The sequence below is a fragment of the Grus americana genome, chromosome 1 (genome assembly GCF_028858705.1).
Source record: "Grus americana isolate bGruAme1 chromosome 1, bGruAme1.mat, whole genome shotgun sequence".
Taxonomy (NCBI): Eukaryota; Metazoa; Chordata; class Aves; order Gruiformes; family Gruidae; genus Grus; species Grus americana.
Genome location: NC_072852.1, coordinates 217,801,236 through 217,818,683, shown reverse-complemented (window position 1 = coordinate 217,818,683; position 17,448 = coordinate 217,801,236). Strand labels below are relative to the sequence as shown.

Below are 17,448 nucleotides of genomic sequence, written 5' to 3'. Positions count from 1 at the left end.
GGTTGGAAAGTGATTCTCCCATACTGAGGGGAGTAATTACAAAAATTGAAGGAAGGTAATTAGTGGGAGCGGTTGGAAATTTTAGAGCAAAATATAAATTAAAGCATGTCTTTGAGGATAATGTGACTTTTTCTGGTATTGAAATTTTTCTCTTAGAAATTGGTTAATACAGTTTAGTTTGACCCAGTGGAAAAGTAAATAAAATGCGATACTGTGGCCTGAAATGAGAACAAGAGTTCACGACCATCAAGCGTTCATTCAGCGTGATTTGGATATGCTGTCCACCAGCGACTGCGTCCTGAGCTCGCCGTAACGGTGTCGCCTTCAACTCTTTTTCCAACCTGGTATTTCTCTCGTTGACCAAATCCCATTTTAAAATTATGTTTTAAACTCTTTGAGATGGGAGCCTTCCTCTCCGAAACGTGCTCAAGTACTTGACTCTTCTCTATTGTAAAGAAGATGACAGCAAGTTTGACACTCAGGAGCTGAATCTTGGTCCTGCCAGTATGGTCTTGCTTACCTTGAGCCCATCATCTCACTGCTCTCCTGCAGGCTTCTTGGCATCTGTAAAATGAAGCTGAGATGGATTATTTAATATTTTTAAAGAGCTTGGAAGAGGGGAAGCTTATATATATTAGTAGCGTAAATGATCTTTTTCTGAATATTATTTTTGTGTCTGGTTTTTATGTCTGACTACTGAAGTGTAGCTTTTCTTAGGAGAAGGAGCAATGGTTGACTCTGAGAAAGGTGTGAAGCAGCTCGAGAAGTCTCAGATAACAAAGATAACTAAGAATATTATTTTGCTTTTTTTTATAGTGACTGGGTGATGTTATAGGATGGATGTTTATAGTCCAGGGAAGTTTTCTAACCAAAGCCTCAGTAATTTTACAGTAGGCCAAGTTCTGCAGTAAGTTAATAAAAAACCTCAGTTAGACACTATTTAGTGCTTGTTTAGCATCATAGCTGATGTGGTAAGTAAATTTTCATGGTCCTGTGAAGCATCATAACCTCATCTGTTTGACTGATATGCTATTGTAATAGATACCCATCAGTGGAAAAGGGTGAATGCTGCCCTCTCCCCCCCAACCCCTCCAAGGTTTCTGGTGTCCTACCAAGTGCCAAGGAAACTTCTGACTGGATGCCATTAGGAAAGGCCAAAGTCTTTGGAAAGCAGTTACGTTTGACACCAAGAAAGTTACAGCCTGAGACTGTGGAGGGAGATGGAAGTCTGAGAAATGAGTTACAGTACAAACTGCTTTGAGCCGGAGATGAAGTGCTGGTTGGAAGGACGTCTGGAGCCATCCAGTCCAACCTCATGTTTGCGGCGGGGCTTTCACCAGCACCAGGTTGTGTCAACCATGGCCTTGCTTAGACCAGTCCTGAAAACCTCCAGCAAATCTGTGGTCAACCTGGTCCAGTAAGGCAGCACCCATCTAGTCAAAAGGCTTTTCCTAATGGCCAACCTGAATCTCCCAAGCCATCGTTTGTGGTAAGAAAGGAGCAGAGAGAAGAGTCTTCAAACTGTGTGTCCTGGGAAGTCTTTTCAGCAAAACAGAATGAAGTAGGATTGAGAAGATAAAAGAATCAAGATAATCAGCTAGAGGAGGATGTGGCTCAGTTGGAGAGCACAACGAGAGCACTAAATACAAGAGTACGGCAGGGTTCATTTTAAAAGGAAAAGTCAGCAAGGTCTCAAGTTAAAGAAATTAATAGGAATATATCAAGGAAGTCATTTGAGATCTCCTGAGGATGGTTTTGGACATGCAGGGACAGATATGTTAGATATTATTTAAAAAATACATTTATTTATTGGTTACCTGCTGGTGAAACCCATCAGTCTTGCAGACACAGCGCCAGGAATTTACAGCACAGAATTCATCTGCGTACAGATGTTTTCTTCTCTGGAAACAAGCTAATATAACATCAGGTGTGCTAGCATCATTTTTTTCTCATTGCTGACGTTTCTTGTAGCAGACCTGGTTTCTCATTTACTGAGGCCCATAAGGGTATTTCTGTAAGCTCTGCCTAATTAAAATAATATGAAATATAGACCTTTTGCCACACCACCTTCAGGCTCACTGAGAAACCACTTGTTGCCACCAAGTGCAACAAGTGATCCCATCTTCCTTGTCTGTCTCTTGCTTTCTCAGGCTAGAACAAGGATTTCCTTTACTATTTTTTTAATATGCTGTCTAGCATAACTGCATCATCACATTTTTTGGATCCTGTGGCTTTTAAGTTGATCATAAACTTCAGCAAACGAAAGGTCAAGATTTTTCCTGCCTCAGCATTTATTTTTGGGCAGTCTGAGATCAGCAAATTCCAAAGTCAAGAGCTGCTTTGTGCTTATAAATTATCCATTTAATTTCTCATACATGAAGACACAAGGACTTTTTCCTGTTACAGATGTCAAACTTTTCTCAAATGAAAGACGTGTGGGTTTATTTAGTTATTTATCTGAGAGGAGGCAATCGATGATGGGAATGTGGCTCGTTATGAGCTTGGCCAGGGTTCAGAGGAGGCCACGGAGATGATGCGAGGGCTGGAGCACCTCTGCTATGGAGACAGGCTGAGAGAGTTGGGCTTGTTCAGTCTGGAGAAGAGAAGGCTGCGAGGAGACCTTAGAGCTCCTTCCAGTCCCCAAAGGGGCTCCAGGAAAGCTGGAGAGGGGCTGGTGACAAGGGCAGGGAGTGACAGGCCAAGGGGAATGGCCTGAAGCTGCAGGAGGGGAGATGGAGATGTGATGTGAGGCAGAAATCCTTCCCTGTGAGGGTGCTGAGGCCCTGGCCCAGGTTGCCCCCAGAAGCTGTGGCTGCCCCTGGCTCCCTGGCAGTGTTGAAGGCCAGGTTGGATGGGGCTTTGGGCAAGCTGGGCTAGTGGAGGGTGTCCCTGCCCATGGCAGGGGGGTGGAACTAAATGGTCTTTGAGGTCCCTTCCAACCCAAACCAGTCTGGGATTCTATGACTCCCAGCTAGCCCATGCCACCCGCATGTGTCTCCCTCATGAATAGATGGGTGCTACTGCCCTCGTTTGGAGGTGGTTCTGTATGAAAGACGCTATAGGACTGTAAAGCATCCAGCTCATTTTTGTTTTCCCTTTGCTGGCCTTTGAGTTTGGAAAGGTCAAGTGCTATATGGAAATCCCTTGCTCCGCAGCATTTCCAGTTGTTTTAATTCTTTCCCTCCATCAGGGTCGGCTTCAGCTGAACAGCTTGGGTTTCATCTGGTGAGAACTGTGCTGCTGGTCCGTGGTGGTCATTAACATCTTACCGTTCCTGTTGCTGCTCTCCTGTTGATGTAGTGCTAGCTGGTAACATCTCTGTGGCCCGGGACAGCGGCTCATTGCCAAACCCCCGGGACTCCTCGGAGCAGCCGGATACAAACGCACATGCCTTGCCGATTGCTGAAGTGGTGTCACATGAGGTAGCTACAAAGAAAATACATCATCAACGTAATTAATGAGTAATGCAATTCAGGCATGTTCAGAGCCTCATGAAGGACCGTACGCTAATGACGTTGTGTTAATCACCAGCTGCGTTAGCTGCACTGCTGACTTCAGTGCCATCCGTGTTCATACAGGGAACGTCTTGATTGCATTGGGTAATGACTCTGCTTCAAATATTTTCATATCATGCTTTTTATGTATTCTCACAGAGTTGCAGTCTCTTGAATGGAGGGAATACTATTTAAATTAGCTCTTCTAATTCAAAACGTGTCTCGAGAGTAAAACCGTGCAGCATATCTTTCCTCTGAAGATACTCCGCGCATGGAGGACACTGATGCTGTCTGCAAGCCTTTGCCCCCTGAGGGATGCAGACGTGCCATCCCAAATCTGGTTCACATCAGCATAGGCATGCCTGCGTGCAGTACCGTCGACTGCTAAAGAGTTCCTGAACTGCTGCTTCACTGCGCTTCTTCATTTCCACTGGAAATGCTCCCAGGAAAAAAGGATCCAGGATACAACCGAAAGCAAGCGAGCAAGCCTGAAAGCAAATGTGCGTTTCAAATGCGGAAACACTTTTTTGAAATAGCAAATGTTTTCTCAGGATAGAAGAAAAGTTTCTTGCCTAGCTCTTGGTGCTTCACAGGTGCTTAATCAATGAAGATGGCAATATGAATATCAATAGATGTATTGGTAGGATGGTTTGAGTCTGCTCCGTCTGCGTGAGTTTACGAAGCAGGGTGCTGCAGGTTTTGGGGAGCCGGAGTTTGTGGTACAGAGTTTACAGTTATTTAGGTAAAACAAGGGTGGAGCAGAGCTGAAATTTTCTTTGAAAGTGAAAAGTGGGGAGAGCCGCAGGAAAAAAGTAACATTCAGGCTCTGGAATGATGGCCTAGATCAATTCCTCAGTGCTGGGGAAGGTTATGGAGCAGATCATCTTGAGTGCCATCATGCGGCACATACAGGGTGAGAAGGTGATCAGGCTCAGTCAGCATGGGCTTATGAAAGGCAAATCCTGATTGACCATTCTGGTCTCCTTCTATGAGAAGGTGACCTGCTTAGTGGATGAGGGAAAGGCTGTGGATGTTATCTACCTGGACTTCAGTAAAGCCTTTGACACTGTTTCCCACAGCATTCTGCTGGAGAAACTGGCTGCTCATGGCTTGGATGTGTGTACTCTTCATCAGGTAAAAAACTGGCTGGATGGCCAGGCCCAAAGAGTTGTGGGGAATGGAGTCGCACCCAGTTGGTGGCCAGTCACCAGTGGTGTTCCCCAGGGCTCAGTACCGGGCCAGTTCTCTTTAATCTCTTTATCTGAGATCTGGACGAGGGGATCGAGGGCACCCTCAGTAAGTTCACAGACAACATCAACTTGGGTGGGAGTGTTGATCTGCGGGAGGGCAGGAAGGCTCTACAGAGGGATCTGGACAGGCTGGATCCATGGGCCGAGGCAACTGTGTGAGGTTCAATGTGGCTCAGTGCCGGGTCCTGCCCTTGGGGCACAACAACCCCAGGCACCGCTACAGGCTTGGGGCAGAGTGGCTGGAGCCGGCAGTGTGCCCAGGTGGCCAAGGCGGCCAACAGCATCCTGGCTTGGATCAGCAATGGTGTGGCCAGCAGGACCAGGGCAGCGATCGTCCCCCTGTACTGGGCCCTGGTGAGGCCGCACCTCGAGTGCTGGGTTCAGTTTTGGGCCCCTCACTCCAAGAAGGACATTGAGGTGCTGGAGCGTGTCCAGAGAAGGGCAACGGAGTGGTGCAGGGTCTGGAGCACAAGTCTGATCAGGAGTGGCTGAGGGAACTGGGGGTGTTGAGCCTGGAGAAGAGGAGGCTGAGGGGAGACCTGATGGCTCTCTGCAACTCCCTGAAAGGAGGCTGTAGCCAGGTGGGGGTTGGTCTCTTCTCCCAAGGAACAAGCGATAGGACAAGAGGGAATGGCCTCAAGTTGTGCCAGGGGAGGTTTAGGTTGGAGATCAGGAAATATTTCTTCACCGCAAGGGTTGTCAGTCACTGGACCAGGCTGCCCAGGGCAGTGGTGGAGTCCCCATCCCTGGAGGGATTTAAAAGCCGTGTAGATGTGGTGCTTGGGGACATGGTTTAGTGGTGGCCTTGGCAGTGCTGGGTTAACGGTTGGACTTGGTGATCTTAAGGGTCTTTTCCAACCTAAATGATTCTGTGATTCTATGATTTGTATAAACATCAAGGTATAGCTGAAGTATAGTGGAAGAGATAAAAGTGAACATTCTATTGTATGAACAAGAACTACCATTCATAATTTACTGCTACTTGAGGCCTTAAAGTTTTTGTGGAGCCTGATCTTTCTTTGGTTTCCCTCTTTAAATTGATTTTTTTTCAAATTGCATTTTATTCTATTAATAAAAACTTAACTAAACTTGTGTCAACTTTGACCTGATTCTTTTTTAAGGTCTTTATCCAGTTAAATATTTTGCTTTAGGTGAGATGTATTCATTCAACTTTTAGTTACGGTTTAGGTAAAAAAGGAGTAAATGAAAAAGGAGGTGTTAATTGTAGAAAACCATAATGCATTATGAATCTCCGAGCTCCTGCATACTGTCACAGCAGCCTTTTTTGGGGAAGGGTGCGCACAGCCTTGTAGCTTGCCAAAATTAACCTTTAGCAGATGAATTGGAAGTTAATTTAATTATTGTTTGGCAGATCCCCCATGAGGGTCAAGCTTCGAATGACTTAACTGAAAAATTGTCAGAAAATTACTGGAATTTGAATGCGTTGTAAGGTCAGGAGGTCTTTCCGTGTTCAAGGAGGCTTTGGCTGAATACTATTAGCATGCAATTTGTATAAAATGAATTTAAAGAGGTGATGTGCAGATCAAGGAAGAAACGTATCTCTTTGCCTTTTTTCTTTGTTCACGCTCTCTCGTGTTTGGTTCTGTGCCGTCTTATGTGAAGGAAATAATTTTTGGTGCGTTTATTTTCTCTCAGAGGAGAAAATACCACTCTCTTGCCAGAGAAAAATGTAAGGACGGCTCTCTCAAAAGCACTTACATCCCAGTTTCACAAAAGACGAAGGCAAATCGCAACCTAAGCAGTATGGGAAGTTAAAGAGTAAGTCACCTTGATGCAAGGACTGGCATGAAACAAGATGGAGAAGTGTCCGTCATCCAGAAAAGCTCACATTTGCGTTATTTACTCCTTTCCTTACAAATGGACTGAAGTTCAGACCTACTATTTAATTTTTTTGAGAACTTGCAAGATGCGCATGTCAGTGTCACAGTTTTAAAACCCCTGTAAAATATATTTATTTCTCAGTAACACTCTGTTTATAAAGATTTTATTCACTTAGCCTGAAAAGAAAATGATAATAACTTCATAAACTTCCTGAATCTTGCATGCCAAGTTTATTCTTTTCTTTTAGGATTTTTTAAATCTCCTCCAATGTCATCTTTCTTTTCCTTTGCCTCTGTTCAGTGGAAGTGGGAAATACCTATATTGCTGTATATCAGAGTGGGAGAGGCATACAAGATGCCAAATCCACCAACGCGCGCGCAGAAATACTTGCGTTAAAGTTTGTTTATGTGTTAAAAATTACTGATGCCCACCAGTATTTGTAGACTGGAGGCGTGAATGTCTTTGGGAAGCAGCAAAGCTGGTCACGGCGTTTTCAAAGGCGTGAAGTAAACTAACGACAGAGAAAAACGACAGGGTGAGATGTTCCCGTTGTCTTGCGTCTGTAGTAGTTTGAAGGTGGTGGTGATACCTGTGCTGGTTTTTGAGTGCTTTGAGTGCTCCTGGAGGAAGAGCATGAAGGTGGCGACGTCCCAGGGTGTCACCAGGGATGGGGGACAGAGCCCTCTCGTCTTGGCAGCAGCAGGAGAGCACAATGCAGAGCGCGAAGCCCAGCTCCGGTCCAGCGAGGCGAGAGCACCCGAGCGTAGCTCTGCAGCCACTTCACAGCACGGCAAGTTCAAGCTCAGCATTCACGGCACAAGCATTTTCATTTCCCTTCTCGTGTTGCTTGGAAATCCCCCGTGCAAACTCGATTTGACTGGCGCGTTGGCCTGCTGCTGGCGTGGTGGCCGCCCGTAGACTGACCTCTCTTGTATTTCTGTTTACCCTTCATCTGAAGTAATTTCCTAGTGTGATGGAGGCATGTCGTGCACTTTCACAGGAAGGATAAAATAGATGAAAATGTAACCAGGTTACAGCCAGAAAGTATCCCGAGACTGTTTGCTAGCAGCTTATTCCCATGGCATTCCTGCTGGAGTTACTCCTTCAGCTCCTTGGTGGAGTCTCAGCAGCTTCTAAGCAACTGAGCATTGCTGGTGTGGGGATTAGGAAGCGGTGGAAGCTCTGTGCAGTAGAGCAGTACTTGTGTTTGTCTGTTTATAATTCATTTCTATTAGTCTTTTTGTTGTGTATTCATGGCCATGAGCAAGTGCTGCAAGTTATTGTGGTGAAGGAGGTTTAATTTTGCTAATCCTGTTTTATTCCCATTTCGGTGTAGCTGTTTGAATGCCACAATGCAGTGCCTGTAATGAATTTAAAATGTATTTCTGAATGGTATTGTCTTGCAGAATGTATTGGAAGCTCATCTGAATGTGCTTTAATACTAGATGCTGAAAAGAAAGAAAATCATCCATCTGAAATGCTGTTTGCATGGACTCTTTCACGCTGGCTGGAAATAACACCCTGCATACCAAGCAGGGAGGAAGCACAAACCTCTTCCTCACAATACACTCAAACCCCTAACGTGATTACAATCTTTTTATCTCAGCTAAAAACCATTTTCTTTCATCCTTCTCTATACGAGCGTTTCTTTTTACCATTTGGTCCAACACCTAATGCAAGCCAGACACATTGCACCAATTTATGATTTATTTGTACTCTCTACACCCAGAAAAGTGCAAATGAAACAACGATTGCATTGAATGAGGCACTTTATAAATGCAGCCGTGACTCCATCCTTGTCCAGGAGCTTACGGTGGGACGGGCAAGTTAAATAAGGAGCGAGGGGGGAACATGGTCACAGACATAAGGTGCCTTGACCCAGGCACGAGCAGGTCTGGGAGGAGAATTCAGGAAATTTGGTGCCTTTTTATTTGATTTTGCTGCTGAGGGGAGTCCAGGCTGTCAGGTCCAGCTGTCACTGGGTGGTTCTGGGTGGAGGAACGCACGTTCAGCTGGAAGGCGGAGGGAATGGTTTGGTTTTCAGGCAAGTTGGGTCCTTGAGCTGGCTCACAGGGACCAGTGCTGCTGCAGAGGAAGATGCTTGGTGGTTTTTGCTTTTCCTTTTGTCATTCTTGGGGAAGAGGGACCCTCAAAAACTGTATTTCTTGGGCAGAAAGGCTCAGCTAGGTAGGAAGCTGGCTCTGTGTGTATGAAAAGGAGAATGCAGGGCTGGAGTAAGATGGACCCGTGATTTCCTAGCTCTGCTGCAGAACATCCTCAACTTACAGATCCTCTGAAGTGGCCAACATGAAGAGCCACGTGCCCGTGCCTGACCGATGAATAGGATGTGGCTTTTTGCAGCCATTTGGTATTGCTGCAGGGATCTCCCAGTGCCACGTGAAACCACCGCCACCCTACCCCACCCCCCCCATGCAAAGAGCACCATTCAGCACCAGGGGCACATTTATTGAGAGCGTAGTCCAATGTCAGGCATCATGCTGTTAATTGGGTGGCCAGGCACCAAAACCAGAGCCTAGATATTGACTTTTCTCCTGGGAACACAACGAGGGCTGGATGGGATCAGATCAAAGGTCCTCGCTGCCTAAAAGCCTGTCTGGAAGGCTCTTGGGGAGAGGAGGAGTTGCTCTGTTCCTTGGAAGGCTTTCCAAATCCCAACATCCCAGCAGCGAGGGACATGGTGAGGCAAGCAAAGCAACTAACCACCCCTTTTGCTTGTGTTGAACCTACCACACAATTATTTCTTCTAATGCCTCCGCTCTCTTGGGCTGTGAGAAAGAGTGTGTGATTGCTGCCTCTCCACCTTCTCCAGGTCATGTGTGATTTATTTTTTTATAGGTGTCTGTCACATTCCCTGTCCCACTGGGCACTTCTTGTCTGAACTTGAAGAGTCCTATTAGTGATTTAACAGTTAATTATGGCCAGGAAATCTCTGCAACTCTACGACACCTCTCTCCTTTTTCTCTCAAGTTCTTTTTGTGGCATCTGTTGCTTAAAGCATCATGTACTAGTAGTAATCTTTAGGCTACTTATATTACCAGGGTTTTAATTCTGAGCAGTACTGCACTTTGGAGGTGACTCCCACTGATTGTGGTGTTGTTTCCATGTGCAAAGTGGTTTTGGTGTGCGTGGACCAGATTTCTTTCAGGAGCTTCATTCCAGTTGCCCATCACACATCCTGCAACCCCTCGTGGGACGTACTGGTCCATACCGGCGATGGACATACCAGTGAAGGATACTGGTGATGTCCTTTAGACAACTTCAAACCATGTGTCAGGTGGGGACTAGATTTAAAACCAGACTAAATCTAGTCCAAGCGCAGAGGGTGTAGCCGTAGGAGCCTCAGCACAAAATGCTTTGATTGCCTGATCGTGTCTGATTCCACCAAAGTGTTTATTAACGTAGACATACCTTTGGATTTTTATAGTGCTTTTCCTTGTCAGAATATTTTATGACCATTAAAAGTTTGAAACACCTTCTTGTCTTATCCCCACTATTGATGTGGAATCTGCATTGCAGGGTGATGATGGAGCTGAATTGCAAAATGGAATTCATTAACGGAGGCATTTGGGTGAAAAGGAGGAGGTTTTGGCTTCCTGGCTTGTGTTTAGAGCAGTAGAAGATGCTCCTCATGCGTTGTGTTGTGCTGGGCACTGCTGGGCACCTTGCTACTGCCAAACCATCTCCTTTCAGATGCTTTCAACTTACTGAAAAAGTAAGGTGAAACATGTCCTGCGTGTTTTGGACAGGGAGAGGCATTTCACTTTGGTGCCTTGTCGATGATGATTTGTTTGAAGAAATAACATGCAATCGAGGTGTGGTAGGTGGCCTGAAATATTTTTTTTTTTCACTAGAGAAAAGAAAATAGTTGTCATGAATATAGATTTTTTTAAAATTTCATCTTCATATGAAGAAATCGTATGTGTTCACAGCAGTGGTAGGTCAGCATCATATAGCATATGCAGACACACAACACGTTGGGTTGTGTGGTTTGAGGTATGTGTATGAATGCGTCCTGTATCTGCCACATCCTACACCAAAATAGCCTCCTGTGTTGAATGGGATCCGTATGGCAGCCCAAAAGCCAGTCATTTGGTTGGACGCTTACAGAAGCTGGTGTTCACCATCTCAGAGATAGATGACGTTGGGTTTTCTCCTGGAAACAAAAACTCAAGCCAGAAGGCAAACGCCCGCTTGCCAGGGGCAGGCTCACCAAGACTTGCAGCGCTGCCTGGGGACACAAGGAGCAAATGGCACAAACCCCTTATGTTTGAATGTAAATCCCCAGCTGTGATGTCTCATGGATGTAAAGTTTTGCACGGATTTCCCTGTTGATCTTCTTAAGAGCTCCATCGTGCGTTACTGAAGCCGCTGGTGTAAATACATGTCTCTGTGTGGCTTTCTCTTCCAGCTCGCTTTATAACCGTGCTTTCCTTTGCTTTGGGAATTGCTCCTTCTGTGCTAACTTGGGGGTGGAGGGAAGGCTAATTAATTAAGCAGTAATTGTTGTCAAGTCAATTGATGCTAACATTTAACATTTGACTTGTTTACTATCCGGAGGTAAAGCGGAAGGAGTTAATGATCTAACAAATTGTGCATCCATCATGAGAGACTTGTTTGGAAAGAATGGTTTTGTTTATGAACTGTAAAATAATAGATTTTAAAAAAAACCCTGTATTTTGAAGCAAGATCGTTGAGGTTCTTGTGTGGAATTGTCACTAGATAGCTGCGGAGACAAATGCGTCGCCTAATAAAGCTTAATGACTGATTTTCCCATTAATCAGAATTGAGAATGTGCTTCATTAAGATAATTAACTGAGCCAGTTGCTTAACTGACAGTTAGTAGACACAAATTCCCAAGTTACTTGCTTTCCTCTAAATAAAACTCACAAGAAGTTAACCTGGCACTGCTTCATCATCTTTATTGGAGAGAGAAACAGAAGGGCTCTTAAAATCTCATTGCCCGCGTTAAGCCCGTGACCGCATCTCCCCATCTGGGACAGCGGTGGGTGGCCCTGGGTGCTCTGCCCAGCCTTGCACAGGACCCAACCCTGGGGCTTGACGTTCTTGTAGTCAGCTCACGCTGAAAGCTTGCAAATATTTGCCTCTCTCCATCTCACCAGCAGCAAACGGTCCTTCATCTGCTAATTTCTGAAAGGTCAGGTCTTCGTTGTGGTTGTTTTTGTCATCCAAGAACTATTAGCTCCTCCAAGGAGGAGAATTCCTTGTCTGAATTTGTGGCTTCTCCTCTTTGTTCATTGCAAGCTAGAACTGGGGTCATGAGTCCTGAGCCCCCTCAAGGCAGGGATGTGTAAGATTAATCTGCTCCGGGTACATTTGTAGGCAGAACATGCAGCGCTGGAGAAGTTAGGGGAATTAACTGAGAGATCCAAAACTTGAATTATTAAATATGCTATCTGGTTGTAACATCTCGTTGTAAATCCTTTCCTTTGCAGCTCTCTGTGTCTTGAATTATAACATGGTGATGCTAGAAAGGAAGACTCTGCACAGAAGATAACTCTGGAGCTAACGTAAGGCAGTCGTCTCAACTCTGCTTTTCTTTTGTCCTCAGAGTTCCCGGTCTTCCACCATGAACCCTGTTTACAGCCCCGTCCAACCTGGGGCTCCCTACGGAAACCCGAAGAACATGGCGTATACAGGTAGGACCGGTGTTCAGTGGCTCTTTCGTGAACGTCCGTATGCGGTGGTGAGAGCAGATGATCATTCATGAGTGGTTAATCCCTTAACGAAGGGAGAAAGAGTTCCCATCAGGGAGCCAGATGGGACTTGCAGGAAAAGCTCTTCAGCAAAGCCAGTGCAGTAAGGTTAGTGAGAAGAAATGGACCTGAATTTATAAGAGGAGGATGCCCTGGAAATCCTAAAGAAGAGGATCAAAAGGGAGTTTCTTTAGACAAAAAAAACCACGCAAGAAGTTGCTGGGGGAGTCAGCTGGGAGCTGGAGGGCTTGCTTCCAGAGCTGAACTGAGTGACTCGGGTGCACGTGCTGGAATAATCCTGCTGTAGAAATGAGGATCCCACAGGAGAGAGCCCGTTATTTGGAGAACGTGCAGTTACTGTTACAGGTGGTGATTCAAACTACATTATTGGCTGGTTTTTTGTTTTCAAGTTACGCTTTGGTTGAGTTAATCTTATGTCAAACAGCAAGTTGGATGTCTGTTTGAAGTCCATCTTTAGAACTGAGTTGTCTAGAAATGTAATCTTTAATACTTGAAAAAGGCACTGAAATATGTTTACCATAATTATGTAACTAGTGGGGAACTAAAGTGTACTGATACGGAAAGAATTTAGCTCAGAGAGAAATAGTGCTTTGGAAAAAGAAAATCTCAGCTTAAGTGTATCTGTGGTTTTCCCCGTGGATTATGTTTACCAGCAGTTGTTCTTCTGATCTTGTATAAGCACCTTACAAAATCAGCCTTGGAAGATAGTTCATGCTAACATTTTGGTGAATGTAATTAGCTATTAAGTGTCATATTGTGTTAAGACTTCCTTCTTTATATTTACATTTCCAGTTGTATGTGTTGACTTTTACCTAATGTGTGAAATTGCTTGGGGGTGTGCTTTCGTGGAGGAGAATGGTCAACAGCAAATGGAAATGAACGTCAAATACTCTTAGCTACTTCATTTATAAAATATTCTCATTGACTGTGGTAGCTATTTCAGCTGGTAGATCAGCAGGGCTGGCTGCATCGCTGCGAAGAGACCTGTCTCATACTCTGCAGAGCGGAGAGTTCCTCAAAGGCGGTTTGCCCCATTTTCATTCGCCCTTTCTTTTTCCCCATCAAATTTATGCACGCTGCTTTGTTGGAGATACTATAGCTCGAGGGAACTTTGGTCTCACAGTCAAAGCACTGGAGTCTTGGGGGAAAAAAAAAACAACCCCTCTCTGTGAATAATAGTCTCTTCAAAAATATCACCGTTGTAAGAGGACTGCAGACTCCAGCAGTGCTTGGGTGATAGAATGAGCTCATAAGTGCACGGTTATTTTCCTGCACTAGAAAGAACAGCAATTTTGTGCTTTCCAGCACAAGGATGGTTTGGACAAGAGTCTACTTCTCTCCCACTTTACTTTTTTTTTCTTTTTTTTTTTTTTTTTTTTGGCATGTGTTCAAAGCTCCACCTTAATATCCATTCAATGTAGATTTTCCATATCTGTTTTCATACAATCCTGAATGCTTCAGAAGCTACTTGATAAGACAATTCTATTTAAATATTGAGGTGCAGATTGGACAGAGTTTGTACCTTGACCTTTCTAGAAGGAGAATTTTAGAGGGTGATTTCTGGCTTAGATGAATGAATTCTACATGACTGCCTTCTCAATAAGTCAAATGGCAGCATAAATAGGATATTATCTTCTAAAATAACCTGCTGATTAATCACCATGAAGATTATACTGTGCACTTCAATATATAAAGCTATTGTCCGCCCTGGCCAGCTTGTGCCAGCTCTAGTAGGGATCGTGGTGAGGTGGCCCCCATGAGACTGGTTTCACCTCAAACCATCGGACTTCAGGCATTTGTCTTCCAGCGTTTGCAGTAAATGAAGAGAAACCAGTGGCAGATGTGCAGGATGACCTTGGAGAAAAAAGTTGGAGGCAGATCAGGCTGGAAAAATGTAACAAGGTCCTTAGTTATGTCAATGGAAAACAAAGAAGAGAGGATTCAAGTGACTGCTTGAACGTAGGACACCGAAGCAGGAATTGAATCATGTTAGCGCTTGGTTTCTCCATTGCACAGGTGTAAGGTAAGGAGTCAGTGGGCTGAATTCTTACAATGAAGTCCCAAAATAGATAATAGGTTAAAAAGTGTTTAAACGAAAAGCTATTTTCTTTGCTAGGCAAATAGTATTACAAAACCTTTTAAATATGAATTTATTTGAATATTTAATGAAAGACCTAACGTTATATTGTAAAAAAGGGGGAGAAAATTTAAATTCTATCCTTTTTATAGAAAGACAGGCAACTCCTGAGGTTGGTATCAATGGTTATTAAAAGAAGGTTGCCATGTCTCCTGCATTACAAGTGCCGGGCTCTATCTAATTTTTTCTTTCTGTGCTTAGATTTCATTTCCCTTGATTTAACTTACATCATTTAGCTACGTACCAGTTTCTAATGTAGCCACAAGCTATTCTGGAGGATATTTAAACTCACAAACGGAATGGACTTTTCACGGGAGAAGTGTAAAGTTAAGCAGTTTGTAGATTCTTCCTTCTCACATTGCTTTGAAAATAATTGCTAAGGCATATGACATGGTAGATCTGGAGAGGATGTTGACTGTCATCGCGTGTGCAGACCCCTTCCATGGCCCTTCAGGGAATCTTTTGACACCATCTCCCATAACATCCTCATAGGCAAGCTTAGGAAGTGTGGGTTTGATGAGTGGACAGTGAGGTGGTTTGAGAACTGGCTGAATGGGGGGCATGGAGAAGAGCGTGGCTGGCAGGTCGAGGGAGGTTCTCCTCCCCCTCTGCTCTGCTCTGCCCTGGTGAGGCCACAGCTGGAGTTCTGTGTCCAGGTCTGGGCTCCCCAGTTCCAGACAGACAGGGAAGTACTGGGGAGAGTCCAGCGGAGGGCTGCGAGGATGAGGAGGGGCCTGGAGCATCTCTGGTATGAGGAAAGGCTGAGAGAGCTGGGGCTGGTTAGCCTGGAGAAGAGAAGCCTGAGAGGGGATCTGATCAACACTTATCAATATCTAAAGGGTGGGTGTCAAGAGGAAGGGGCCAGACTCTTCTCAGTGGTGCCCAGCGACAGGACAAGGGGCAAGGGGCACCAACTGGAACACAGGAAGTTCCACCTGAGCACGAGGAAAAACTTCTTCCCTCTGCGGGTGACCGAGCCCTGGGACAGGCTGCCCAGAGAGGTTGTGGAGTCTCCTTCTCTGGAGAGATTCCAAACCCGCCTGGACGCCATCCTGTGCAACCTGCTCTGGGTGATCCTGCTTTGGCAGGGGGTTGGAGTAGATGATCTCCAGAGGTCCCTTCCAACCCCCGCTAGTCTGTCATTCTGTGATTCTGTGGTTCTGTCCTGGTAGCTCATTACAGCTCTGAGGCTTAACGAGCGTCTCAGCCCTGATTGGCAGCTGAATGGAAGAGTTTGCTCGGAGCCCCTAATTTGAAATAGCACGTGAGCAAACCGTTCCCACAATCACTTCATGAGACAGAGTGTACAACATCTGTCCCAAAATTTTGATTGGAGATCTAAGTTGGGATACAATATAGAATTTATACAGTATAAGATATAATTGTTTTAAAATATCATCTTTTTGCGGTAGTGGAGGACACTGAAAAAAATTAATGCCAAGCTTTATATTAGGCAAGAAAGAGAACAGAAAACCCCTGAAGTGTAATAAGGTTGAGGTACAGGTTGTTAGCCCTGGGCTATGTTCTTGGTTTGCTTTAGAGTTCAGGTTTTTTTACCCCAAATCTAGTACAGCACACGTGTATTATTTCCAATTTTGTCTTTAAAGATCATGAATAAACCATTAATTTCTAACCTTGTGGAATAAAACTCAGGTGGGATATATACGGAAAGAAGACAAGGATGGTTATCAGGATACTGGCAGGTTGAATTTTATGCTCTTGTGGGTTTTTAGTGCTAAATGTGAGTGGTTTATGTAGAATAGATTGCTTTTGGTTGAAATAATCAGTTTTAATCTGATTTTCTTCTCATTCTCATTTCTTTGTTGGTTTTTTGCATACCTGGTGGGCTTGTGAGAGAGGTCCATTTCAAGATAAATAAAATTTTTTGTACCAAATTGGCTGCTCGTGTGTTGGGGAGAATGGGAAATCCTTGGCACATACTCAAGTACTTGATGTACCATACGTTTATTCAGATTCTTAATTTTTCCATCCTGATCTTCCTTAAAGAAAATGTGAAGAACAGTTGATTTCCTAAATGATTTTTAAATTGTAGTCTGACTTAGATGAATTTTTATTGGAAATTAGAATTAACTTTAAAAATGAAGGTTTCAAATAGAGTTACTAGGTGAAACAAAGTCCGAATGTTCGTCGAAACATTCCCCATATTTGAACTGACAGATTTATTAAGCAAAGCTGGTTTCTCATGTAGTTAGTATGTCTCGTTTTTTGGGATCCTTAAGACCTTCAGATCTGTTGGGTTGCAGGCTCCTCCCCATTGTCCTTCCTAGACTAGAGTAGAATAAGCCTTGTGCGTTTTCTGCTAGCAGTGCTCTCTCGCTGTTGAATGAGCTGGTTGTTGAGCTGAGCTAAGGCGACATGGAGAGAATATTCTCGCTGCAGACGGAGCTACGTCTGCCCAACGCTGGGTTTGTGCTCCAGCAAGTCCTGGTTCCTTGTGCTCGCCTGGTGTCTGCTTTCACTTGGCTAATTCGACGTGGTTTAGAACATCAGCAGCAAACAGTGGTTGAGTGTTGTTTACTATTTAATTAAAAGACTGTCATTAACTTGTATCTTCATGTAAGCTCTCATTTTAATTGAGGTTAACTTAAAAAAGTACTTAAGGACTCTCATTTGCTTTTTTATTATTTGTAGAATTCACTTTACCTGCCCCAGACGTAAGCTGCTGAACTGCCTGGTTTTCCTTTGCCGCATTATCCTTCCCGTTTTCTTGCGTCCACTTTTGCTAAAGCACCGGTCCTGCAGCAAAGAGATTAGCTTGTTGGCGTGGAATCAAGATGAAGAATTGGTTTCTCCTGTAGCTTGTTTGACTTCAAGCGTGAAACTATAAAAGTGTTTGTTATAGCTCACACTATTATCATTTTCCCTACCAGAAGCTGATTAATATGCTGATAAGATGCTGTGATTCATGAACCTTCAGTAGACTGACTCTATATTCCTTGTAGTTATTA

At 44.4% G+C, this 17,448-nt stretch overlaps 1 protein-coding gene across 5 annotated transcripts in view; it reads left to right on the top strand.

Annotated features, from left to right (window-relative positions):
• Positions 1-17,448, top strand: part of FAM168A (family with sequence similarity 168 member A) — a 218,205-nt gene that overhangs the window by 94,992 nt on the left and 105,765 nt on the right. For all 5 annotated transcript variants that reach the window (XM_054829276.1, XM_054829249.1, XM_054829259.1 and 2 more), the window contains one exon: positions 12,177-12,264. In XM_054829276.1, the coding sequence (XP_054685251.1) occupies positions 12,195-12,264 (70 nt within the window). In that variant the 5' untranslated portion in view covers positions 12,177-12,194. The remainder of the gene's footprint in view (positions 1-12,176; positions 12,265-17,448) is intronic.